General features: G+C 36.7%; 1 protein-coding gene across 2 annotated transcripts; it reads left to right on the plus strand.

Moving 5' to 3' along the window:
- The first annotated feature begins 574 nt into the window (after positions 1-574).
- Positions 575-27,572, plus strand: ING3 (inhibitor of growth family member 3). Of its 2 annotated transcripts, none has more exons than XM_042923098.1 (12): positions 575-733; positions 985-1,056; positions 3,767-3,867; positions 6,153-6,218; positions 16,650-16,746; positions 18,428-18,499; positions 19,434-19,514; positions 19,792-19,949; positions 20,528-20,721; positions 22,490-22,682; positions 25,198-25,236; positions 26,772-27,572. In XM_042923098.1, exons 1-12 carry the CDS (start codon positions 706-708, stop codon positions 26,886-26,888), a joined length of 1,218 nt encoding a protein of 405 aa, XP_042779032.1. In that variant the 5' UTR covers positions 575-705; the 3' UTR covers positions 26,889-27,572. The 2 variants fall into 2 exon arrangements, with proteins under 2 accessions (XP_042779032.1, XP_042779031.1); XM_042923097.1 differs by having other exon boundaries at positions 576-733; positions 19,395-19,514.
- The last annotated feature ends 391 nt before the right edge of the window (positions 27,573-27,963 follow it).

Here is a 27,963-nt window from a genome sequence, read left to right on the forward strand (position 1 = left end):
CATATTCACCCCATATTCTTAGTGTACACTATTTTAGTTACATGGAAGCCAACCAGAAGTCCCATTTATATTTTTAGCAGTGGATATTAAGGATAAATTCCAACAGAGAGTTCTGTTTTAAACAATCCAAGTCGTCCGAACTTTGCTGATTATTCTAGCGTTGGAACATTTTCTATTTGCCTAGCACTATCTGAAATCTATGACTCACAAACGCTAGGGTATGGAATCATAGCAGTAAAGAACAGGTGAAAAGTTGTTCCTAGTTGTGTTCTGCAGGCGCATACAACTCCCGTCATCCCCTGTGCAAAAAATCAACAAATAAACATAGGCACCGCATTTCAGATTCTGTTGCGCTCCATTCGCAAGGACGCCTGGTTTTTGTAGTTTCTACATGAGGAACTGCCAGCACGTTAATAACTGCTGGGAGGGAATGAAACTACACTTCCCACAATGGCACGGGGGCGGGCTCCGGTCGGCTTACGTCATTGCTTCAGCCAACCAATGACAGCTCCGGGCGGCAGTGAGGCAAGCGCCGTCAGGCGCCAAAGTGGTTTTTTTTTTTCTTTTTTTTTTTTTTTTTTTCCGCCGAAGCTGAGCGGGTGCTGCTAGCGGAGGCGCCATATTGGAAGGGACAAAACTCCGGCGACAGCGAGTGACACAAATAAACCCCTGGACCCCCTCGTTCCCCCAGCTCTAAGGGCCGCGATGTTGTACCTAGAGGACTATCTGGAAAGTGAGTGGGCGGCGCTGGCAGGGGCCGTCTGTGGGACCTGCGGGCGGGCAAGAGCGCGAGTGGACGGGCAGGCGGGATGGCGGGAGGGAGGGGGAGGCGGGGGATGTTTCTTTCTCACGGTAACTGGCAGCCTCGCTGTGGGCTGCCGGCTCCTTCGACCCCCCCCGCACGCACGCACGCACGCACGCAGCGACGTAAGCGCGTACTTTCGCCGTTGGCCCCGCCCCTCTGACGGACTCTCCCTTTGACAGTGATTGAACAGCTTCCAATGGACCTGCGGGACCGCTTCACTGAGATGCGCGAGATGGACCTGCAGGTGCAGAGTAAGTCGGCGCGTTTGCCCTTCTTCGCCGCGCGCGTTCAGTCCAGACTTCCCTGCCATCGACTTCATCGCCTCCGCTATTTGACTCTCCTCCGGCTCACTGGCTAGTGGATAAGGAGTTGTGAAAAAGAAAAGGCAGTGCCTAATCTTGCCTCTTGCTTTCCACGCTACTTTTCTCCTTGCTTTTACAAGAGAAGGAGGCATTAGGGCACGTGTATCTGTTTCTTCTCGAATTCGAGACTCTGCAATAAAAGCTTCTGTACCTTCAGTGAGGACGTAGATACCTGTTTTAATGCACATCGGTGTAAATGTTGAGAAGATTTTGACTTGAGCCCTTATGTATGGAACATAGATTTCAGCATTTATACTTTTGTTAAAGTTCGTTCTATTCAAAAATTTTCAAGAGCGGAAAACAGAAGCATAGGTGATATGTGGTTCTTTAGTGACCCTGGTGAACTTGGAATGTCAAATTTTGGAAAGTTACACATTATAGGATACATTCTCAATTGTCAACAGGATGATATTTTCTCAAAGTGAAGGAAATAAGATTTTACTGTAAAGCTTCTTATCTGATGTAATAAAAATATTGACTTTTTTTCTATCAGTGGTAGCTTGGTAGTCTGGTTACTTTTTCCCAAAATTAACCTTGTTCTTTCACAGAGCAGTATGTGGTTTATATGATCATTTTTTTCCTGTGGAGTTTCTAAAAAAGGGTTTACAATTCAAAGAAAGTAAAGAATCAGTGTCTTTGGAGATAAGGTAAATACTTAGAGCGACATTACACTTAAGTACAAATTTATGTCCACCATGCTCTGAATGAACCTCATGAACTTTCCCCTTTTATGAAATGCGTATAATATAGCTGTTCTAACTATCTTGTAGACATACTATGTTACAAATTAAGAATGCGAAATGAATTATATGTTGCTTAATTAAAGTATATAGTTCGGTGTACCTTTATAGCTGGATGTTACTCCCGCTTTGGAGAAATTCAGCTATTCCTTAATTAAATTGTATAAGTGATAATAATGGCCGGCTGGCCTTCATGGGGTGTATCCTCAAAAAATAGGTTTCTTGATCCCATTTATTCCAGTGATGTTTAGGCTATACACATGAAATGTTTCTCATGCTGCCCATGTTTTTTGTTTTTTTAAAAGTAGAGGTGAAGGAAGACCTGGGTTTTGGGATATGATTGGGAGAAAAGGGGTATTGTGGAAAGAGATCAGAGAACCAACCATTCCTTGAGGTAGCTAAGGACCTGTACTTTTCCTCACTTGTTTCTCTGCCCCTCTCCACCTTCCGCACCATTGTTCATGAATATACTTTTCTCAGCCTCTTGTCAGTTTCATGTGGCTGCACTTAATACAAGGTGATAAGATATGGAAGCTTTCTTTTATTTGGTGGATTGTAGTGTAGAAGTCTGAATTGTGTCTTTCTTTGGCTTGCTCACAAAATTCATTTTAACTTGAAGTTAGAAAATGCTTACTTAGACAAAGGAAAAGTCTTTTAAAAAATTAACTGCAAGACTTCTTAGAATCTTTAAAAACCTATTATGCCCTGAAAATCTCCAAAAGGTTTTCCTCAACTTACATAGCAACAGATTCCACCCCTCCCTTTTTTTTTTTTTTTTAACTTTTCCTTTTTTAGCAGACATGGAATGAGATGACCATTCTTGGCATACGCTTAGAGAAAAACATCTAGAATAAATAATACAGTGTATGAAGTGAATAAATGATTGTACCCTCTATTTCAGTCATGATGTGAGACAATCGGGTGCTTAATGCATATAGTGAGAATTTAAAATCTTTTTATTACTTTTTCTTATGAAAAGAAATGTAGGGGTGCCTGGGGGGCTCAGTTGGTTAAGCCTCCAACTCTTGGTTTCGGCTCAGGTTATGATCTCACAGTTTGTGAGTTCGAGCCCCACTTTGGTCGGGCTCCACACTGACAGTGTGGGGCCTGCTTGAGACACTCTGTCTCTCTCTCTCTCTCTCTCTCTCTCTCTCTTTCTCTCTCTCTCTCTCTTTCTCTCTCTCTCTTTCTTTCTTTCTCTGCCCTTCCCCCCCCCAACACACTTGCTCTCTCTCAAAATAAATAAACTTAAAGAAGGAAACGGGAGGATTATCTACTGGTGCTTTTTAAAAAAAAATTTTAATGTTTATTTATTTTTGAGAGAGAGAGAGAGAGAGTGCTGGCAGGAGAGGGGCAGAGAGAGGGAGACACAGAACCTGAAACAGGCTCCAGGCTCTGAGCTGTCTCACTGAGCCTGACTCAAGGCTCGAACCCAAAAACCTGTGAGGTTGTGACCTGAGGCAAAGGCAGACGGTTAACCGACTGACCCACCCAGCACCCCTCTAGTGGTACTTTCGATGAGAAATTGTGTTTTGGCACATTTGGCTGATTTAATGCCATTAGCTTTTGATCCAAAGGCTGTACTATTGAAATACTGTCGTACAGAACTTATCTATGTAGTCGACTCCTTTGATGACTGGAAAATTTTTGAAATAACAAAAATAAATTGTCAGTAGAGAAAATTGTTATTTTTTTCTAAAGTAAAGCATTTACATAATCAAAGCATGACATATTTAAGTTATTGGCCAAGTGAAAGAGTGTATGTTGTCAGATATTTTTTTCTTTCCCCAAATCAAAGCATGTATATTCAGTATATGAATTTGGTCATCTAAATATGAAATGTTTTTATTATGTCATAGATGCAATGGATCAACTAGAACAAAGAGTCAGTGAATTCTTTATGAATGCAAAGAAAAATAAACCGGAGTGGAGAGAAGAACAAATGGCATCCATCAAAAAAGTATGTTCAACACTCTGGATGATTTATCAGTAAATATTGGGACTCTCTGAGAAAGATATTTTAAAATGAAATAGTTTTCTGGATCTCAGAATGAGGGAAAGTTACCAGTGGCTCTTTAAAATTTAAATATTTTGTTGTGGTTTAGAGCTTTAGGTGTATGAATTTTTTTTTTAATTTTTTAATTTATTTTTGAGACAGAGAGAGACAGAGCATGAGCAGGGGAGGGGCAGAGAGAGCGGGAGACACAGAATCCGAAGCAGGCTCCAGGCTCTGAGCTGTCAGCACAGAGCCCGACACGGGGCTCCAACTCATGGACTGTGAGATTATGACCTGAGCCGAAGTCAGATGCTTTAACCGACTGAGCCACCCAGGCACCCCTAGGTGTAAGAATTTTTAATAACTTTTTGGCAATAAAAATTAGCAACTTTTTTTAGAGAATTACAGAATCATAAAAAGTACAGTTTTTTTCTTTTAATTTGTTTTATTCTGGTTACAGGTAGTTAAAGTTACTTTGTCTTTAGAGATGAAAATACTGTCTTCTAATTTTGGCCCCAAACTGGTATGAAAAATAGCACACCTTGAAGCATATTTTACATATTGCTAGGTACCTGACTTGGTGGAATCACAGAAGAACAGAATTTTAAGAGTTGAGAAGATCCTTTAAAAATCTTTTATTTAAAACTCTATATGAATTGGGCCTAGAAATACAGAATTCCTTGAGTTTTTGTTAATTTTATAGTACTCTCAGGTCTCTTCCAGATTAGAATGAGTATCAGATCTCCTCCCAAGGTTTGCTTTAAATGTATGACCTAGTGTATTTGGGATACATTGGAAGAACTACATAAAAGACCCACGTTTTGTCGTGACCTCCGTTTAGCTGTGTGACATTGGACAGGTTCTTTAATATCTCTGATAATAATGGCTCCTTCATCCCCATCCTTCAGAGAATTGATCAAAGATCAACTGAGAAAGAAATTTGAAAGCTACAAATTTCGTGTATTGTGTTATTTATTTTGCCACATGGGAGGAAGATTATTTCTGTTAGGAGAAAAAAAATTAGAATCTGTAACAGAATTGGTCCTGACTGGGAGGATACCTGGAGACCCAGGTGTGTATGAGTATAGACATCACATATACAGTTGACCCTTGAACAACATGGGTTTGTATCGATGGGTCCACTTTATACCTGGATTTTTTTTTTTTTTTTTTGACAAATACAGAACAGTACCGTAAAAGTATATTCTGAATAACATTTTTTCCTCTAGTTTACTTTATTGTAGGAATACAGAATATAATGCTTGTGCAAAACATGCATTAATCTCCTGTTTATGTTATCAGTAAATGCTTCCAGTCAACAGTTGACTGTTAGTAGGTAAGCTTTTGGGGAGTCAGAAGTTCTATGTGGATTCTCAACTGCAGGGGGGTTGGCATCCCAACCCCCGCCATGTTCAAGGGTCAAATGGGCAACACCAAGTCAGTTATTATTCCTTTAACCTATTAAGTTTTTGGTGCACTGCAGCTTGGATATACCCTTAAAAGTCTAAAAGTCCATGGTTTCTATGTTTTTAAATGATTTGCTTTATATGAGGAGAAATCTAAAGTATAGATTGGCATTGTATGAATTATAGGAATTAATACTTAGCTTAAGAGAGTTCTGAGACACCTGGGTGGCTCAGTTGGTTAAGTGTCCTATTCTCTATTTCTGCTCAGGTCATTATCCCAGGGTCGTGGGATCAAGCCCCTTGTCAGGCTCCTCACTGAGCTGCTTAAGATTGTCTCTCTTTCTTCCTCTGCCCTTCTCCCCCACTCTTGCGCTCTCACTGTCTCTCTCAAATTAAAAACAAACAAAAAAACCCCTGAGAGTTCCAGAACAATTGGAAAATAGAGACATGCAGGTCAGAATATTTTCAATATTTATACTTTTATTAAAAAAAATTAAAAATGGAGAGTATAAATTAGATAAATTGTAACGTTTTCTTTGAAAGAAAAAGAGTATTCATTAGTTCACATAACTTTTACTAGTTTAGAGGCTAGACTTGGAATAGTATTTAATTTTACTTATATCTTTTTTAGGAATGCTTCACATCTTCCTTTGATTCTTGACCATTGTATAAAATTTCTAATCCTACCCCATCCCCATCCTATCCTTAACTGGGTTTTTATTGCTGATGTAGGTTGACTGACATTGAATACAGGGTATGATAATGAAAATGCAGTTTTATGTCCTAACTGCACATATTTTTAAGTTATTAATTTGTTCTTAAAATGAAAATGTTTTTATTCAGGATTACTATAAAGCTTTGGAAGATGCAGATGAGAAGGTACAGTTGGCAAACCAGATATATGACTTGGTAAGTAAAATTAATGTGAATGCTGTGCTATAGTATTTATATTATGGATTATGTTTTAAGTTTCATCGGCTTGAATGTTAATAGGAAGAGCAGACTAAATTTGAGGTATTGTTTTCTTGATCCCATTTAATTTGAGATTTTAGTGTCCATTTTTGGTTTCTTTGCAGAAAAGAGTCTGCAGTTTTAGTTAACAGGTCTAGAACCTTACATTTTAGCCGAATTTACTTTGCTATAAGGTTTTATCCGATGTTAAACTTGTTTTTTTTTTTTTTTCAACAAGAATTGATGTTTAAATTTATTTTACTAATCCTTATTTTAAGGTAGTGTATTTACTTCCCTGTACATCCTCTTGAGATTGTTTCTGTGGTAAAATACATGTCAGACTACTGTGCTGACAAGACTTTTTGGTAGCCTGATTAAATGAAGAAGAGAATCATTTGAAGTCAGTGTTAACAGATAGTACTCAACTATCTATTAAGTGATGTCAATAGATAGCACTCAACGACTGGCTCAGGTGGCAGAAATGGGAAACACTCAATTAAACTTTAAAAAAAGGTTCTTTTTTGCAGTAGCAGCACTTGTGAAAGATTGAAATCACTAAGAAGACAGAAGCAGTATTTCTCAAACTGGTATAATTATGGTGCTCTCTTTTATGTTAAGCAGCTTCTAAAATACATCCTTTAGGAAATACTCATTTCTGCTTCTGCCTCCAAGCAAATTAAAGCTAAAAAGAAATAAGTGGTCACTTATGGTCTACTTTAGCGTATAGATTTCACATCGTATTTTTGTCATCTTACCTGGATGCCATCTTATTACTGAACAAGTATATGTAAACATCAATGTTGTTGGTGAGCAAGACAGGAGATAAAAGGTACATACCACACATGGTGCACATTGTAAATGTTTATGCAAAACTAGCAAACATTTGTCCTGTGAAGCTATAGAAAATGTTTTGTTGTTCTCATATAGTAGAAAGTTTTACTGGTGTAAATAACCTAGGCTCTTTTGTTCATACAGTTCTGAAAATAATTCTGAAAATAATTTCATGAAAGATGTACTGCCTAAAGGAAGGTAGAACAAATGGTAGCTTGATTTACTGTGGAATTGAAAAAAAAAAAAGTTCTTAATTGTTTCGGTCTTGAATTATATATATAGACATAGAAAAAGACATGTATATTTGAATCCAAGAGGAAGTTGTTTAGTAACATCGTCCTCATATTTAATGATTATATGTGTCAGTCTTTATTTAGAGACTACCTTCTTTTTAAATCATATAGATCTTTGGCTGTATTCTTGGTTTATATTTTGTTATTTTAGTACTTTCTGTATGTTTAAAAAATACTTCATACACTTAGAAAAATATGTATAATATAAATATGTTCTTTTTAAATATGTGTGTTTTTCTGTGTATGTATTTATATATTATTTATGAACCACGCTGTTTATGTACTCTTGTGCTTCGTATAATGGAGTTTTACCTGGAGTTATAACGAAGGAGTAAAAAGTAAATACTATAAATGGCTTGTGTCCTCAAGGTGTTGGTAAACTAGTTGGGAAGATGTGCCCACAAACTAAAGTGAAGAGCCTGTATAGAAACAGTGTAACAAATAAAGATTAATGCAGTTAAAGATAAATATCTGATAAAGGACTGAACTAACTCACAGTAGAGTTATTGTTAATTTCTTAGAGGTTATGAGATGAGTGTTGAACAGAATTTATTCAGAGGCTGAGGGGCCTGGATTAGGTGTGGCATTGAGGGGAAAGCATTTCACTCAGAGATAATGGATAAACAAAGAATGAAAATAAAACCTAGTAAATTCTTTGAGGGGGATAGATTATTTAGGGTAGGGAGTGAGGTAATTGAAGGTGATGTGATAAACTGAACAAAATGTAAAAAAAAGCAAGTGCCCATAATGGATCCATACAGACGTGAGTTCAGCCACTTCACTGACAGTGGGACTTTGGAAAAAGTATTTAATCCCAGAACCTTGGTTTCCTGATCTGTAAAATAGCAGTCTTAATTTGTGCCTTACAGATAGATTTGCACATATGTATATAAATGCTGTTAGCTGGGCAGATAGTAGGCGCTCACTTCTTTAAAGATTCACTCCATCTTATTCCTCAAACTGGAATTGTGCACTTTCTTGGAGCCACTGTTTCCCTTTCAGCTCTGCCAAGTTGCACCTGGTTTTTCTCCAGTCTCCCAATATTTCCAGAACTGCCTTTTGTCTTGTCTTTTCTTCTTTCTTTCCTTCCTCTCCCCTTCCTTTCTCTGTCCTCCTTCTGCCTTTTCTTTTTGTGACTTTTCTTTTCCTCTCCCCCTTTTGCTTCCTTCCTATTTTAGCACTCCATATTAAATTGCTGTTTCAGGCTATTGTGACATCTCTAAAATAAAAATCCATTCTTCTTTGAGACTTAATTGTCTATTATCATCCTTCCATCTTTCTGACCTTCCTCAGTCTCCATGGGTGTCACTCATAATGGTTGCTGTTCCTCAGGACTCTGTCCTTGACCTGCATTCTTTCTTACTGTGTTCAAGTAGTTCTCACGTAGAGGTAACTCTCTTCCCTTCTTCTGCCCAACTCCAGAGGCCAGAAAAACCAAATGACACATGGTGAAGAACTGATCTCTCAAATGCCAGTTTTATCCCCTGCGCCACACACAACCCAAGTTGAGAAATCTCTCCATTAATTTTCTGTGTGTTCTCTTAGTTTTAGCAATTATACATGAATGATTCCCCAAACTCAGACTTGTCTTCTGAGCCTATTCATCTTACCTGAGAATTCCAGGCCCTGGAGCTCACTGTATTCAGTCTTAACTCTTAGTCTCCCCTTCAACTTCTCTCAGAAGAACCACTGATCTTCCAGTTATTCACATTGGAATACCGAAAGTTATCTCAGCCTCCTCCTCGTCCCTGGCCTCCCCACATTTAGTGGATCACTATGTCGTGTTCGTTTTTATTTTCTAAGCATCTCTCATTACCCCTTCCTCTCCAATTCTACAGCCTGCCGTCATTCAAGAACTTTAACAACAACAAATGACTGGCATGCTTTTCCTTTCATCTTTGCTTAGGAAACTTTCTCCATCTTTCATAATCCTCCACATGCAGTCTCTTTATTAAAATCGCCTTAATATTGATATCTGTGTCATTTATATCTAGGAGACGAGATTTGACCACTTAGGAAAGTCAACAAGAGTGATTAAAAAAAATTTTTTTTTAATTAGTTTTCTTTATTTTTGAGAGGCAGAGAGAGACAGAGCGCGTGTGAGGGAGGAGCAGAGAGAGAGGGAGACACAGAATCCGAAGCAGGCTCCAGGCTCGGAGAGGGCAGCACAGAGCCTGATGCAGGGCCCAAACTCATGAACCGTGAGATCATGACCTGAGCCGAAGTCGGACGCTCAACTGACTGAGCCACCCAGGCACCCCACAACAAGAGTGATTTAAACAAAAGATTTATTTTCCTCTCATGTAAAATAACTGTTGGAGGAGGCAGGCCAGGGGCTGTGTGGCAACCCCAACATCTTTGTTGTCCCAGGCTGCTTCTGATCTGTTCCTCCTCTTTTCTGGACAGGTAGAAGAATTGCTGTGGGGGTTACTCAAAAGGGCGTATTTTGCAATTCAGTCAGCTCCTTTAAAGGAGCCTGGAAATCTTACCTAGTGATTCCTGCTTATCTTCTTGACTCCTTCTAGCTGCAAGAGAGGCTGAGAAATGTTGCTTAACCGGGTACATTGCGACCCTTGGAGTACAATTGGGGTTCTATCAGTAAGGAAGGAGGCTATTGAGTAGGTAATTAGCAGTTTGGGCCTTACCTTACCCTCAACAGAATCATACTGACCTCTAAATATTGTTATTCCCATGATTTTATTATTACTTGAATTAAATGATAATTATTTATTTACCTTTTACTTGTATGTGTGTCTTCCCTACTATAAATGTCAAGAACTATGTCTTTAAAAAATCTTTTAGTGTTTTCAGACTCTAGCGTAGTTATTTCTCAGTAAACATTTGTTGAACAAGATCGCCTAAATTATTTAATGGAGACGAAAAGGCACTAACGGGACTCCCACATTATGAGTTTAGTGGCTAGAGTTTAGTGGTGTTCCGTTTGTTGCATCAGATATGGCAGTTGAGTGACATTTTCTTAGAAGGTAACAGAGTCACATTTTAGTATGCTAAGTTTGGCTTGGTTTTGACGGACAAACACAGGCTGCTGTGCCAAACACGGGTAGGCAAATAGCCACCTCTTGTCAAAGTATGGCTTTAAACCAAGAGAAATGAAAGTAATATAATTCAAGTGAGTTTAGTTTCCTTTATAGAATCGCTTTAGGAGACCACACATTCAATCTCATGATCTATGTCTTTGCTCACATCTTTTTGGCATCCCTCTCTTTAAATTGCTCTCAATTTTTTTAGTGTCTTCAGTTTAGATAGATTTCTATCTCTGATACATAAGCTCATTTTGAAAGTTCTAAAACAGGATTTATAGGTACGCCTTCAGCAAAAGGGGCATTTTTTTAAAAATATAAAAAACTTATTATGAGGTACATGTTTTATTTAAATACCTTTCACTTTATAGTTGTACATTAATAATTTTTGACTATTTTCAGTACCTTTGCTTTTAAAGAGATTCCTTTTAAAGTATGAAAACGTTTATTAAACACTATTAGGCCTTGACAGTTCAAAATTATGACAATATTATTTTCGTAAAATAAAAAATAGTAGATCTCCTAGCCAGGGCCCTTGAGGGTACATAAGGTTTGTAGTCATTCTCTACCCTCAGAGCCTGGCACAACAGATTTGTTGAATGGTGAGCACAAGGACAAAGACTTTGGAGGTGATCTAATCCAGTGTTTCCCAGACCTTAATATTCGCATCCTACCCTCCAGGCTTTTAGAGTGTTCATATCATCTGTACATCCATTTACTAAGTAAATTTTAAAATGAAATTTATGTAAGAGGAAAATTTATTTGGTAATCTGATATTATTAATGTAAGTGAAAAAATGAGTATCACTTATCACAAATAAGTCATTATAAAATGTTAAAAAACAATAGCCTCCTTGGAATACTTGTGCTCCGTGTTGCTGCACCACTTTGCCAGAGTGGCGTGTGGAATTTGAGCACTTTACACTTGAGGGTAAGTGTACTTTTGCAGGTAATTGCAGTTGAACGTAAGGGAATTATTGCCTTGTTCATAGGGAAGTTATTAAATGAATTTACTATCTTAAATTGGTTATATTCCCCAAAATATCAACAGTAAGTATCCAGGTGAAAGTCTTTATAAATAGGAAAGAGGGAAAAAAAAAAAAAAAAAGGAAAGAGGAATTAAATTCCTATAACTATTACCACTTGAGAGCTTAGGGAGCTAAATACTTCAAAGGTGAGTGGATAGGGCATAGTATAAATGTAAACTTACAGCAGTTTTCATTCATAGATCATTTATCCAATAAACAGAGGTACCTCTATTTATACACTTCTGCATAGTGGGAGAGAGTAACTTTCATTCATTCAGCAAATATTTGTAGAGCTCCAGCTATGAGCAGTCATTGGTATAGTGGGCAGTAATGACAGACAAGCAATGAATATAGGCATAGTATCAAATAAAGATTAGATTTTGGTAAGTGCTGTGAAGGAAATAAACATTGTGGAAAGAGGGATGAAGAATGAATTACTAGGGGAGGCTGTTAAGAATGTCGCCAGAATGAGTGTAGTCTTAGTAGGTGACATTTGAGGTAGTACTTGGAAAACGAGAAGGAGCCAGCCATGGGAAGGGAGCTTCAGAAAGCACATGTCGGGCAGATGATGTAGATGATGTACCACGCGTCAAGTCTGAGGGGGAAAAGGGCTTGGCCGGTCCAATGAGAAAGAGGCCAGTGTAGTTGGTGTATGTAAGAAAAGTATTCAGAGGAGGCAGGCAGGAGCCACCACAGGCAAGGTCCTCCTGTAAGCCAATGCAAGCTGTGTGTTTTTTCTTCTGAAAGCAGCAGGAGGCCACCTTAAACAGGAGTGAAGTATACCTTAGAGGAGATTGTCTGCATGCCTTTGCTTAAACATTGTGTTATTGTGGTAATTTCAAGTAAGCGTATATTTACAGATTTTAATGTACAATAATTTAGTATATAATTGTATTTGATTTGCCCCTCAGTGTTTTATATAGCATGGTATTTGATTGTATTATTAATTTTTGAGATACTTTATTTACTTTTAACGTCAGTAGTAAACTTTTAATACCTAGAAGTAGCCCTATACTGTTACTTTCATTTATTAAGAAAAGAAACGAGACTGCATAAATATCCACAAATGAAGAGATTGGTGGAATTAGAGGTTCTGTAGAACAAACTGAAAATTTATTTCAGTAGTTGTCTTAGTGAAATGAACAACAACAAAAAGCTGTCCTATTAAAATAATTTCCTTCTGTGTCTCTCTGTCTCAAAAATAAATAAAACGTTAAATTTAAAAAAAAAAAAAAAAAAAAAATAATTTCCTTCTAGAATCCTGATGCTCATAGTCATTAAACACTTATTTGTGTTTCTCAGTCAGATGTCACTGTCATAAGGCTGTATTACATTACAATACCTAATAAAGTTGATTTGTGTACACTCTGATAGAATTTGAGCTTTTAGTTAATGCTTGAATGATTTTAGCAGTCTCTTACATTGCTCAGTACCCTTGAACTTGCTTCTTTTTTATATCCTGGCCTGTTCCTGAGATGATTATATTTCAGGTCTACATTTTACCTATAAATTTGAGAATTCTTCATCTGATACTCTAATTAAGGAAATATATTGTGTAAGTTTGACCTTTTGATTTGTCTCCTGTCCTCATTGTCTTTAAGGAAGATTAGATGTAGTTTATGTGCTTAGGCCTCAAATATTTGATTCAGCCTAAAGATGGGTCAGATTTTCACCTATTTTAAATAAAATTCAGAGATGTGGAGAATCATTTTCATGACTTGTCAGAGAAATAATTTGCCATCACGACTCCTTTTTCTTCTCCAATTTACCCTCTTTATTCACTGTTACCAGATCTTTTCACAGTTAGAAATTTATCTCTCATTGTCATGAATTTCAGCTTAGAACTTTATATACTAACTTGTGCTCTTTCTAAAAGGGCAAGCTAGACATTTAAATTTTAGAATGGCATGGTATTAGAAGCCATAAATCACGCAGAAACTTTTTAAAATGCTGTATTTCGTTCAGTTTGGGTCCACCAGTGACACATCTTAAAATTTGAATATTGGAAAACTGGGAGTCAAAAGAGAAAGAATAAATGATTACAGTTCTATGCAAAAATGTTCAAGTATGAGGATTTTTTTTGTTTCATGCAGAGGGGCCAAGTGTGACTTAAATATCTTTGTGATCATCAATATGTTAACAAATAATGTTGACAGAATTTCCTTTGGCTCTCAAGAAGTCAGAAAAAAGGTAATTGATTTAAAATTAAAGGAATTACATTTGGGGTTATCAGATATGATTTGGGGCTATAGAGTAAGGAAGATTTTGCTGCTGTTATTTATTGACATTAAATGGGGAGCAAATCAAATAATTAGACTCCATGGTCAGCCTTGTGTTAGAAAGCTGTGGTTAATGGAAAATGTCTCTCAGTTGGTGTAGGACCCTCTTTACTACTATAAATCAATCTTATGAGGTCAGATGTGTGTGGAGGAGTGGGGTAATTTAGGTTCTTGCTTTGCCTGATACGTATGGGGCCATTATGGTGATCTGCCAGAACAGGTGCTCTACCCATGCAGAATCGTGAGGGTAGAGGACATGCAGTCCACAGCTTTCAGTCAAGTTTAGTGTTCTTTCTGTGGCTGTTTAATACCATTTAAGTACTCTGGTGCTTTATAGCTTAAGTTAAATCTGTGGTCAACTTTCTAACTTTAATTCGATTTAGTACATCAGCGGTGAATCTGAGACAAATTAATTCTCATTGCCTACTGATTGCTTATAATACTCATCTGTTCATAATCTTTTTCTTACCTTTCAGGTGGTAGGAATGATTGGAAGTTATTTTCCAAAGCTGCCTGCCTACTACAATGTGGTTTAGGCTTTTCTGTGTTTGTTTATTTTAATTATGTATTTGGTTTTTAGAATTATGAAATCGTGGGATTCTGCTGCTTTTTCTGAGCTGCTAGTACTGGAAAATTCCATCATTTTCCATGTTCTCATGTATGATAACCCTTATCAGTACTATCTTTAATGCATCGAAACAGTTATTAGATGCAGGGGTGGAAGGAGTTAGGGGAGGGTACATGGCGTCGCCATCTCACTCTGGCGCCATCTTCCCAGCCAAGATTCTAATATTCTACCTGTCTGTACTGTACACACCTGTTACAGGCCACAATGTTCTTTACTTTTTATTTTTTTTCTTAGAATCCTTTGTCTTTCTGTGTCTATTCATTCTTTCCATCCCTTCAAAGATGATACATTCTTCACCCTCTAACTCATTTATACCTCCTTTATGTCTACCACAGCCCAGTGTTTTATATATATATATATATTTTTTTTTAATGTATTTCTTCTGATCCTTTTCCAGCTTTTGCTTATTTGCTACATCTAGGAGATATATATTTTAAAACATTAGGTTAAACATCTTACAGAAATCTTGATTTGTCAGCTAAATTGTAATTCCTATGAAGGCAGGGATTCTCTCTCATTTTTCATGTGTCTGCCATTTAACCCAGTGCTAACTAAGCACATAATAGGAATGCAGTATTTATTAGTAGTATGATTGTAGGTAATAAAGTTGGTGGAGTATTTTCATTGCATTGAGTGTTCTTGGAATTTAAATATGAGTATTTTTTCTGACTTCCCTTGAGATTACATTTTGACAGTGTAAGATGTATTCTTGAATAACTGAGGTCTGTGTTCACACGTTATTATTGGATGGGAGGTTCCATTAAAGAATGCTCAATTACCTGCATGTTCTTTGAATAGGAGCAACTGTCTGTAATATGTGACTCTATAGGATTTTAAATATTGCGAGGACAGTCTCTACCAGGCTCTGAAAAATGACTTGCGTGTGAAGATGGAGGGAAAAATTGGGTTTTAAAATATTGAAAAGTCACTAACCAATACCCCAATGGGTGCTGCTAATATACAAAATATAAATAATGAGATACTCTTATTTTTCTATTTGAATTCTCTTATTCTGAGTTAATAAACAGTTGGGTGCTGCATACAGAAGTTCAGAGGGCAATGTTAGGTATAGATGGTGAAGTACAATTTATTACAAATAGATCAGAGTTAAGTTCCTTTTCCATAAGGCATTAACTGTTGCCTTTGGCTATCTTACTTAAACCCTCTAAGCCTTATTAGTTTCTTCCCTTATGAAATGGAGACAGTAAAAACCTATGTCAGAAGATCAGAGCAAGGGCTAGAAAAGACAAAAGAGCATCTGATGCACCAAGCACGTTATGTGGCGTCTGACACAAACAAATTATCTTTTGCTACTTTTCTGCCCATCTCCTTCATTTTAGGTACACGTTATTTCGTTCTTATTTAATTTTTTTTTGCCCTCATGATGTATCATAGACCTCTTGATACTTGTCAGAAAGTCACTCTTAAATTATTTAACAATGATCCATTGGGAATCTGGAGTTTGAAAAAAGGTGGTGTCAAGAATATAACAGCATTTTTCAAAAAATTTGTGTTTTCTTTGTTTCACTTCAAAGTAGTAAATTTGAAACAGCATTGAAAAAATTTTTAATATTAACCTTAAGAAATTAAGACTTGCTGCTAGTTGGAGGTATCATATAGTTTTCTGAAATCAGTCAAAAGATCTCTAGGTGAATGAAAAAATTTGCTACCTTAACAAGGACAGTAGTATTACAATAAAACCATTTTAACCAGGCTCTTTGGGGAATAGAGTTTTCTGGCTAAAAACTCCCTTTGTTTCAACCCTTTACATCAATGTTTACAAGTATAATGGTTTAATTTTCTGCCTTCGAGAAATGTATGTATAGAATATAGGAGCCTCTTTGTTTATAGACAAGGATCTTTCATTCTTCATTCTAAATAACAGTTATTATAGGATGGCAGTGTGGATGACCTTATTATAAGTAGGGGATTAGGTTGAAAGTAATCCCAGGGGATACTATAAAAAGTTATCAACCCTCCTGCACTTCCTCTCCCCTCAAGTCCCAAATACCAGTTTTGCTTTAGTTTCATATCCCACCTCTTCTGAATGTTTTTTAACAAATTGTGATTTTAGTTTCTTAAAACTTCAAATTATTAAGGGAGACTTGAGAGATTATTTTGTCTAGCACCCTCATTTCATAGATTAAAAAGCTGAGGTGTAGGTTAATTGACTTGCTCAAGGATATTAAGCGGATTCACTAAAAGAAGAAAGGTTTAGTTTTCCTCATTAAACTGACACTTTAATAGTGTCCCAAATTTTGGTGGTTATCTTTGATCTTCTTTGAAACAGGTAGATCGACACTTGAGAAAGCTGGATCAGGAACTGGCTAAGTTTAAGATGGAGCTGGAAGCTGATAATGCTGGAATTACAGAAATATTAGAGAGGCGTAAGTAAAATTTACAGTTTTCCATCAATGTCGGACAGTCCATGTGCGAATCACTAAGGAGACACTTATCCCATGGGGACTTCTCAGATCCCGCGCTTCTGTGGATGGTGGCACCTGGGTCGGACAAGCGTGGACTCTAGCAGTTAGAACATTTGGGTTATGGATGCTGAGAGAGAGGATACAGGATATCATACACTCTCTCTTTATTAAAATCACATATTAAGTCATTCCATTTTTTAATATGCATATATATATTAGTAAGTTGAGTGGTAAGAACAAAGATTTAAAGAAATAGAACCATCTAGAAACAGGTTAACCATCTGTCTTTAAATGTATTGACTTTGCCCTGCCTATTGGATACACTTTAACTTTGAGGAAAGTTTTTCTTTTTTCTTCCTAAGAACTGCCTTAAGGTTTTTTCCCTCAGTAAGAAAGATTTTAATTAGTTCCAAAACACTTCCTCTCTTTCTCAAGTAAGTCCTTCTTAAACTTTTTCTTATTCATGAGAAGTCATTTTAATATTTCTTTGCAAGGTTCGACTTGATCTGCTATAATTTACCTGTTGATTACTTTTTTTTTTCTTGGTTCATTTCAACAGCAAGAACAAGTACCTGTTTCTACACACTGATGAAAAATTTATTTATGGTATTAGGTGATGTGTTTATATATGTATGTATGTATGTATACATGTATGTATGTATATATATTACACACACACACACACACACACACACACACACACACACACACACTCTCACTCTCTCTTTCATACACATGCTCCCTAGAATAGGGAAACAACCAGTCATGAATCCATCTTGGTATCCGTAGTGCATTTTTGTATTCAAAAGTAGATCTATCACTTTAGATGATCGTCTGATTTATTTGTGATACTTTTATTCCAAGGAAATCCTATTTGAGAATAGTATTTTGAGACAAAATAAAATATAACTGCTCTAATTTTTTTTTTGAAATGCTGACAGTAGCTGTGAATAACAGTAATTCATGCCTATTCAGTACTGCAGGAAGGTTAATTATGCATCCTCTGTAAGGACACAGACATATGGAACTAAACCAGATCAAGTTCTAAAATCCGCTCCACCCTGTGCCCTGCCATAATTTCATCTCAAGGGATCAAGATAAACCCAGAATATTTCTTTAAAAGCATGTTAATGCTTGGCAGTAGAGATTCTGTGCCTAACTTCTTTCAGGAAGTCTTTACTATCATGTGTCATTTTAATGATCAAAGAATTTTCTTTCATGTACTAATGCCCCATCACCTAATACTGTAGGATCTCCCATTGAAAGGTCTTCTTCAATCCAGTATAATTAGTTTGAGTTTTTCAGATCTTATCGGTAATGGACTTATGATATCCATTCATCCACTTATGTGGTACCCACTGTCCTGAATTCCCCAATTAGACATTAGCATGCCTTGAGCTGTTTTGTACTTAAGGTGAATATTAAGAAGTGGATTATGTATTGTTTAGAGGGAGGATGAAATTGGCTCAGGGTGAAACTGGAAGTGGTGATTCTCTAATGTGCTTAACTAAAATGATACAGGCGTATGCATAGAACTTGCCAGTCCTTTGCTGGGTAAGGGTACATAGTGCCTTTAGTTGATTGACCTGTAAATTTTTGTGTTGACATTTAATGGAGTTGTATCTCTGTGCCTTTTTTTTAGGATCTTTGGAATTAGATACTCCCTCACAGCCAGTGAACAATCACCATGCTCATTCACATACTCCAGTGGAAAGTAAGTTTGGTTTAGGGCAGCTAAAATTAAAAACTCATTATATTACCTGTATATTCTTTTTAACTGGCTCGATGCCATCAATTGAGGGGGGAAAAAATTCCCTTCCTTTTCTTTTGTGAGATCTACTTTTTCATTATAGTTCCTGGTGGACTTACCTTCTTCATTTGGGAAAAAAGTGTATTTGATTTGGGAGTAGAGAGTTTGCTTTTCCTGGAATACTTGGAGGACAAATGTATGGTATTAATAGCAGTATACACTTCCATATGCAGACACCTGACTCTCTCTAGAGAGTGTTAAAACCCAAGGCAAATGATAACTACTTGATGGTAGGCTCTTTGTTTTTGGTGTTTTGTTTTGTTTTTCATCCTTGCTTGTCCAGTGCTTAGCCTACTTTGGCATATAAGAAGGTCTCAAATGATTGGTGGGCTAGTGAGTAAATGAATGCTTGGTTGGATGTTAGCTTGCTAGAAGACTGTATCAGTGCATTTTGTGACAGATCAATTTGAATGAAAGAAGGGTTGACTGAAAACTGTTCAAAAATTGTAGAGTTTTGAAAACAAAGTTCCTCTCATGTTATATGTGAAACCATGGTGAATCGTGGGTTATCTGCAGTACTTTGCTACTGAAGTTTTGTGGGTTTTTTTTGTGATTTGTGTCAGAGGTCTCCTCTTTTTTTTTTTTTTTTTTTTTTTTTTTTTTTGTGAGAAGTCTACTCTTAATGAAATAGGTGACACAGAGAGTTCTTCTTATCCTGTCCTCTAAGAAAACAGACTGTTCTGTATTCTGTGAAGAACTCAGAACATAGCTGTACTTGTTTATAACTGGATGGAAGTATTATGCCTTGTCCATAGTTCTTTAAAGTTTAAAAACACACAGATTCTTTCTTTATATTCAGAAAGGAAATATAATCTGACTTCTCACCATACAACAACAGATCATATTCCTGAAAAGAAGTTTAAATCTGAAGCTCTTCTATCCACCCTTACATCAGATGCATCTAAGGAAAATACATTAGGTAAGTTTATTATCTTAAATATGAATTTTGCTTTTTGTTTCTGTTAAAATAAGGGGAAATTAAAGTGTTCGGGATTAACGAAGCTTACAGATTTTTTACTTGGTTAAAGTCCACATGTGGGAAAAGAAGAAAAAGGGAAAATGGAACATGAAAATTTTATAGTGGCGTGAAAATGTTAAATTTAACAATTATATCTGTACTGGGAAATAATGTATTTTAAGCTCACTAACATTATGTTCTCTCCAACCATTCTTATTTCTTCTTTAATTCTACATAGGGTGTCGAAATAACAATTCTACAGCCTCTTCCAACAATGCTTACAACGTGAATTCCTCCCAACCTCTGGCATCCTATAACATTGGCTCATTATCTTCAGGAGCTGGTGCAGGGGCAATTACCATGGCCGCAGCTCAAGCCGTTCAAGCCACAGCTCAGGTAAAAAGGAAGGGGTTTGGAAATGGGTACATTTTGTCTGAATCATTGACAAACTTGAATAGAAACAACTAGATGTGAACAGAAAGAGTTTTTTTACGTTGTGTAGTTCCATTTTTAAATCATGGTTTTATGGTATCTGATATGAATATTTAATGAAATGAATATGCATTAATTTACCTGATTGATAATGAAAAGTGAAAAATAGTTTTGTGCAATCTCATGCAGAGCCCTTCACCCAGTAATTGCTCATGATGTGCATAGTCTTGACAGTGAGCCACAGCACCTGCTAGGAGAGCACTCTGTTCTCTCTGCTGGTTTCGGGGATTCTTCAATAGCCTCAGGACTTAGATTGCCAAATTAATATATTCCAAATTAAGTTGCCCACTCTATAGTCACCTCCTAACTGTGTAAAAACTGATTTTAAATCTTTACATAAAGTAGCTTAAATTACAGTGATGAAAATAATGGCTTAAACAAAATAATACTGGATAACCAACATAGTATTATAACTAGTAGGACTGAAAAAGAAAGTCTGCATACTTATGTTTATTAATATTCTCCATGAATGTCTATTTAAGATGAAAGAGGGACGAAGAACATCAAGTCTAAAAGCCAGTTATGAAGCGTTTAAGAATAATGACTTTCAGCTGGGAAAAGAATTTTCAATGCCCAGAGAAACAGCTGGCTATTCATCATCTTCAGCACTCATGACTACATTAACACAGAACGCCGGTTCATCAGCAGCCGACTCACGGAGCGGGAGAAAGAGCAAGTAAGTTTGATCATTACAGTAGCCCCATGCCTTTACTAAGTATGCAGGCTACTTGGTACCCAGCTGGGCTTCCGTATATTAAACACAGGTAGCATATAAAGGATCAGGGTGACCTTTAGGGAAGCAGGGAGACATGACATTTTCATTCACACTGCCCTACTTTGGAGGAGTAAAGTCTTTAGAAGACATTAAGTGTCTTTAATCTTTCTAAAGTCTTACATTGGGTATAAATGACTTCTGTTTACTTTCTTTCGTTCCCTAGGATAAACCATTTTATGGAACTTTTTTCAGCTATCATCCCTTATTTTATCATTGTTTCAATGTAAATTAATGCATAAGACACAAATTTTATCCTAGGGATTTTTTTGAATAAAATTATTCACTTTTATTAAAAGTAAATTATCTTCCTTCATTCTTGGTCTTATGCCTCCAAAACTGAAATTATGAAAATATCTCTAGATTGAGTGTATGAGACTCTAAGGAAGATTGTCTGAATTTTAAATATGACAACTTCACAGCATTCGGCGCCACCTGTCCCAGGTGTCTGCGTTTGGTAGGTGTTCCGCCATCATGGAAGTTCTGAATGGTAGGCCAGAAGAATAGGTTACCTAGTAATTGCATTATAATTTATTTTAAAATGTATTCTATCTTCTGTGGGTAAATCTCTAAAAGAATGATCAATGTAGAATCAACACAAAAGTGCTAGATATCCTAAAAAATAATTCATCTTAGTGACCCAAATTTATTATAACTGCCGATGATAAATTTCCCTATTTTTAAAATTTAATTTTAGCATATAAATAATAGTAAATTGCTTGTGAATTTTAACACTCTGTTTCCTATCTAACACAGGTAAGTATTCACATATTGACGGATGGTCATGATCATTTTCATCAAATGCTTTTGTGTATTTGTATATATATTTTTTTATTTAAATTCAAGTTAGTTAACATACAGTGCAGTCTGGCTTCAAGAGTGGAACCCAGTGATTCATCTCTTACATATGCCACCCAGTGCTCATCCCAAAAAGTGAGAGCAAACGAGATTGCTGGAGGGGAGGAGGGGGGGCAGTTAGACAGGTGATGGGCATTAAGAAGGACACTTTTTGGGATGTGTATTTGTATTTTAGATTTTGATGAACAGTATTCACTTGGCTTAAAAATAGAAAGAATGGGGCGCCTGGGTGGCTCAGTTGGTTAAGCGACCGGCTTCGGCTCAGGTCATGATCTCACGGTCCGTGAGTTTGAGCCCTGCGTCGGGCTCTGTGCTGACAGCTCAGAGCCTGGAGCCTGTTTCAGATTCTGTGTCTCCCTCTCTCTCTGCCCCTCCCCCGTTCATGCTCTATCTCTCTCTGTCTCAAAAATAAATAAACGTTAAAAAAAATTAAAAAAAAATACAAAGAATGTCTCTAAGGTAGCCATAACTAATATTAATTCTTAAAACTATTACCTATAATTTAAGTCAATGCTACGTAGTAACTGATTAAAAAATTATTTTAAAAACCAAGATATGCTGAGTTTTTTTAATATCTTTATTCTCCAGAAAACAAAAAAAATATATAAAAAAAGAAAACGGTTATGAAAGATAATTGCTCTTTGTTGCTCTCAACAATTATGCTTTCAAATATGTTTATCAGGTTAGTTTAACTTTGCGTTAAATGTTAATTTATACATTTGATGTTATTTCATGTCATACCACTCACTTAGGAGTTACTCTCACGTAACTTCTTTTGGATGCTGAGCAAATAGATCTGATACTGTTCTTTCAGAAACAACAACAAGTCTTCAAATCAGCAGTCCTCCTCCTCCTCCTCCTCCTCCTCTCTGTCATCGTGTTCTTCTTCATCAGCCGTCGTCCAAGAGATGTCTCAACAGACAACAGTGGTACCAGAATCCGATTCAAACAGTCAGGTTGATTGGACTTACGACCCAAATGAACCACGATACTGCATTTGTAATCAGGTAAAAGCATAATCTGAATCAAATAGAAGAAAGGGAGCTATTTCAATTTTTTAAGTGCTCTTTTTTTCCTCCAGTTAAAACACTTTTGCTTTCTTGTATAAGGAATGTAATAGAATGTGTAAGTCACCCATAATCTCAGCCCCCGGATACAGCCTGTAATTAGACATTTTGATTTATCACTGCCATACACCCCACATGCATGTTGTCTTAGTCTGCTCAGGCTGCCGTGACAAAATACCACAGATGGGGCGGTTTAAACAGCAGAACCCTATCTTCTCACAGTGCTGGGGGCTGGGCCAGTGTCAAAGTGCTGACCGATTCCATTCCTGGTGAGGGCTCTTTTCCTCGCTTGCCAAGGGCCACCTTCGTGTTGTAGCCTCACATGGTGAAGACAGCGCTGGTGTCTCTTCCTCTTCTATAAGGGCACCAGCCCTACTGGATTAAGATTCCACGCATATGGCCTCATTTTTACCTTCATTGCCTCACAGACCCTATCTCCAAATACAGTTGAGGGGAAGGGATACAACACAAGAATTTAGGGGAGAGGCACAAACATTCAGTCTCATACACATATGTACACACAGATGTGCAGATACGCATGTGCATGTATATGTTTGTGTGTATGTGTATATATGTGTGTGAATTTGACCAGTTGGAGTCACAGTATATTCTTTATGTAACACTGTTTCACTAAGTCATATGTACTGAGCATCGTTTTTAAGTAATTTTTTTAATCTTCTCACAGTTATCTGTTAGGCTGTGTGTAACTTTTTAAACCAATAGTTAGCTATACGTCTTTTAGTGGCTTTAATTCTTTTGAAGTTACAAATAACGTTATGGTAGACATTTTTTAAATGTTATCCATTTTATACAGGTATTTCTAAGATAATCTTTTAGAAATAAAGTTAAGTTAATATATTTGTTATAGACTACCAAATTATCTTTTGGAATTCATTACCAAAAATTGGTGAGCGTGCCTGTTTCCTTAACCCTGTCCAACACTGGATATTATTCTGTCTTGAAAACCATGTACCAATTTGATAGTTTTATATCACACAATCATTTCAATTTACTTTAGTAGTAAAATTGGACCCTTTTTGGCCATTTTTATTTCTTCTTTTATGAATTGACTCTTAAAGGTGTTGGCCGATTTTTCTATCATTTTTGTCTTGTACATTAAGAATGCTTTGCGGTTTATTTTTTTTATTTTTATGTATTTATTTTTTTAGTTTTGAAATTCCAATTTTATGTAGTAATGACTCAGTCTTTATGAAGTCAGCCATGGGTTATATGCTTAGGAGGCCTTTTTGCTTTTTTTCCCCTTATAAACGTGTCTTTCATTTTTTCTTATTTGCAAATGGCTTTGTCTAGCTCTTGATATACTTTAGTTTCTTCACATTTAAATCTTTAATCTATGTACAATTTATTGTGTTTAATGGTGTGAGTGGCAATCTAATTTTTGAGAATTTGCCATTAGTCTGTTAGTTTTTGTACTGTCACCTGACAAACTTTTTTTTTAAGTTTATTTATTAATTTTGAGAGAGACAGAGACAGCACAAGTAGGGGAGGGGTAGAGAGAGAGGGAGACAGAATCCCAAGCAGGCTCCACACTGTCAGTGCAGAGCCTGATGTGGGGCTTGAACTCACGAAACCGTGAGATCATGACCTGAGCCAAAATCAAGAGTCAGACTCTTAACTGACTGAGTCACCCAGGCACCCCGAATGTTTTTTAATATCAGTGATTAAAAAAAGAAAATTGTGTAAAAATCCTGTCAGTTAAAGTAGCTTACCTACAAAAGAACAAAATCAGATTCACCCTAGATTGCCTATCTGTAACACTGGAAACTAGTTAAGTTGATGCAATATATCTGTAGAGCTCTAAGGGAAAAATCTGGGTGCCCCCCCAAAATTGTTACCCAGAGAAGTCATTCATGTGCATACAACCATATACAGATACTCTCACTAGTGCAGAGAATCAGATAGTATACCCTCTAGTTATAACCCTGTCTGAAAAAATGTTTTGGTCCATTGAGAACATAAGTTAATTCAAGAATTAGGAAATTATAAAGTGCTGGTGATGAGCAGCAAAAAGAAAAATGAGAAAGGGCAGATAGTAAATTTATACTAAGTTTAGAAGTTTCAGCTATTGACTGCAAAAATATAAATGACCTAGTGACCCAAGGAAAAGTAAAAACCTTAAGTAACCAAGAAAGTAATGTAAACTCTTTATAAAAGAAAGCACTCACAAAGATAGTCTGTCAAGATTCTTTCATACTTTCCAAGAGCACGTAATTTCTGTGTATTTCTCTCTGTCCCCCTGCCCCCCAAAATCTTTTAGTAAAAGGCTCTAAATTGTATAAAATCTTTATTAAAAAAGTTATATACCCTGTTTTTTAGTACAATTGAGTATGTGGTATATTTCCGTCTATTTCCTAACAGTATCACAAACCATTAATTTGGATTTAGACGCTTGTCATAAGTCATAATAAAAAATATTTACTTTTATTTGAACTAGGTATCCTATGGTGAGATGGTGGGCTGTGATAACCAAGATGTAAGTATTAAATTTTTTCTGTTTGGGAATGAAAAAAATAAATTATTATTACTTGACTATTTTTCTTATTTACTGTGTCACTGAGTTTAAGAACACAGGTTTGCAGTTATGTTAATTACATATTAATGCTAGAATATTTCTCTGCAAAACAGGTAATGTCCCTTAATGTGTTCCCAATTTAAGTTTTTTTAAAGCTAGTTTTATGGTTTCATGTGCAGATTATAATTCTAAAAAAGTATTATATTGTACGAAAATTAGAAACACTCTCCACCCCCTTTGCTAAATAATACAGTGTTTACTAGAATCCAGTTCACCTATTGCGGTGAAGAACTAGAATTTTAAAACAGTGCATTCTGTCGGGAAGCCCGCGGCCAGGGGTTGGGGTGCAAATGTTGAGGCTGTGATGTGAAGATATTTTCCTCCTGTCAGTAGAGTACTTCCTGTTGTACTCTGCAGCTGTCAGCTGATAAGAGCCACTTCTGGTATAAAAAGTAAAGCAGGTTTGAAAGAAAAGAATTCCTATTTCTTTTTTAGGAAGCTTAATTCTGGTTAGAGATCTGTTTTTATTGGATGCTGAGAATATTTCTTCTAGTAATTTTATTCCCTCCTTACTGTCTCAAACTTCCAGTCCCCCTCCATTTATCTTTTCCTGCAGAGGGGTAACAGAACCCTGAATTCTAAAGAAGTACTAATGCATGATGTCAGAATCCTGAGGTTAATCAACAGTTTACACAATCTGAAGATTGAACAGGGTTGGCTTGGTGTGCATTAAAGTTTGTACTTTCCTGACATGATAGGGTCCAACAGCATGTTCACATAGATGGAGACAGACTGTCCTCCTTCCCTCTGTAGAATCACTTGTGGGCTGTTTGTGATTATTGTAGAACAGTATTGCCCGATCATTTCAAGAACAGCGTTGTGAAGTCCTGGGGCACTTAGTGAAGATGATGCATTTCCATGACCGCCCCGTTGTACTCTCTGATCCCTCACTCCCAGGCGTGCCCTTCGAGTGCTCAGATCTCCTGTGCCCGTGTGCAAGTGCTTAATGTGCTGCAGAGTAGAATACTTCTCCTCTGCATGTCTAGGCATAGATCTACCCAGAGAGGAAATCCAGGGTATCCCTTCATGTTTTGCCTTGCAACCAGCTTATTCTACTTTATAAGGCAGTGAATAATGCTGAATATTAAATAAAATCCGTAAAATATATTTGCCTTTTTTGGGACCCATCTCACTTCTTGTCCTTGAAAGTTGGTATCCTCCAGTTTAACGAGAATTAGTGAATTTTTGTTCGTTACTTGGGATTATGAAAAGGGATTATATGAACCTCCGAGTTAACAAAGATGCGTGCTTTTTCTGTGCCTCCATTTCCTCATCTCTGAAACTTAACCAGTTGGATTCAATGATCTGTAAATCGGCTCCTTGATCTAAAAGTTCCGTTTCCATGAATCTAATAATACGCAGTCTAGTGGGCATATTTCAGCGTATTCTGTAATCTTTAGAGGTCTGAACCATTTCTCTGCAATTTTGCCTTCCAGTGCCCTATAGAGTGGTTCCATTATGGGTGTGTTGGGTTGACAGAAGCTCCAAAAGGAAAGTGGTACTGTCCGCAGTGCACCGCCGCTATGAAGAGGAGAGGCAGTCGGCACAAATAAAGGTGGTCATTTCATGTGAGCAAGGAAAAACTTCAACTAAATGTTTTATATGGGACTTTAAAACAGAAGAAAAGAGAAAAGAGAAACAATGCATTTCCAGGCAACCACTTCAAGGATTTACATAGACAATCCTGTAAGATCTTGAACTTGAATTTTATGGGTTGTATTTTAATAATGTAAGTAAATTATTTATGCACTCCTGGTGTGCTACGAATATTATTCCAGTTAGCCTTGGATTCTTTCAGTGGCCAACATATGCAGACATTTGTACTCCTCAACCAGTTTCTCAAAGTAATGGGCATTCTATAATTTAGACTTCAGAGAATTCCAACGATGAAGATTTTAAGAAAAGCATTTTATATTCAACAGGTATGTTCTGCTGCATGTACTGTACTCCAGAGCTGTTATGTAACACTGTATATAATGGTTGCAAAAAAAAAAAAAAAAAAAAAAGTCAGTGCTTCTAAAAAGAATTTAAGATAATGGTTTTTAAAACGCCTTTATAATAAGCTTTGTTTCTTTGTGAAACTAAATTCAGCAGGCTGAAGGAAATGGTTCATGTGATAAAGTGGGCTGGTGTCCTCTAGAGTACCTGGGTACATAAACAGAAACTCCTGTAGGTAAAAACGAATCTGTGCCATTAGTCTTTATATGTTTCTGCATCCAGATAGAGTGCAGTTCATGGGCGGGGAGGGGGGGCGGGGGAGGGGCTGAAGGGCAAAGGGTGTTAAAGTGATACATTTTTATACCAAATGTGTTTATTTTTTTGTGCAAGTAATCCTTAAAATTGGAATTGTATTAGGTGTTAAAATAAAGTTTTTAAAAAATTACTTGTATTTATACTTTACACACTCAATAAGGAAAATTTCTTAATTCCAGTTAACTTCCAGTTTTCCTAATCTAAAAAGGACAGAGGCCCAGGACACAGAATGCTATGTAATCTGTGATTTCTTAAACAATGCTTGGAATTAGGGACATAAAAATAAGGGAAAGACATTTTTAATGTAAATTTGAAATGCAAATGTATTTTTCTAGAACACCTCTCTGGCTTTTCCTTCAGTCTAAGGGACATGAA

This window comes from Panthera leo, chromosome A2 (genome assembly GCF_018350215.1).
Source record: "Panthera leo isolate Ple1 chromosome A2, P.leo_Ple1_pat1.1, whole genome shotgun sequence".
Classification (NCBI taxonomy): Eukaryota; Metazoa; Chordata; class Mammalia; order Carnivora; family Felidae; genus Panthera; species Panthera leo.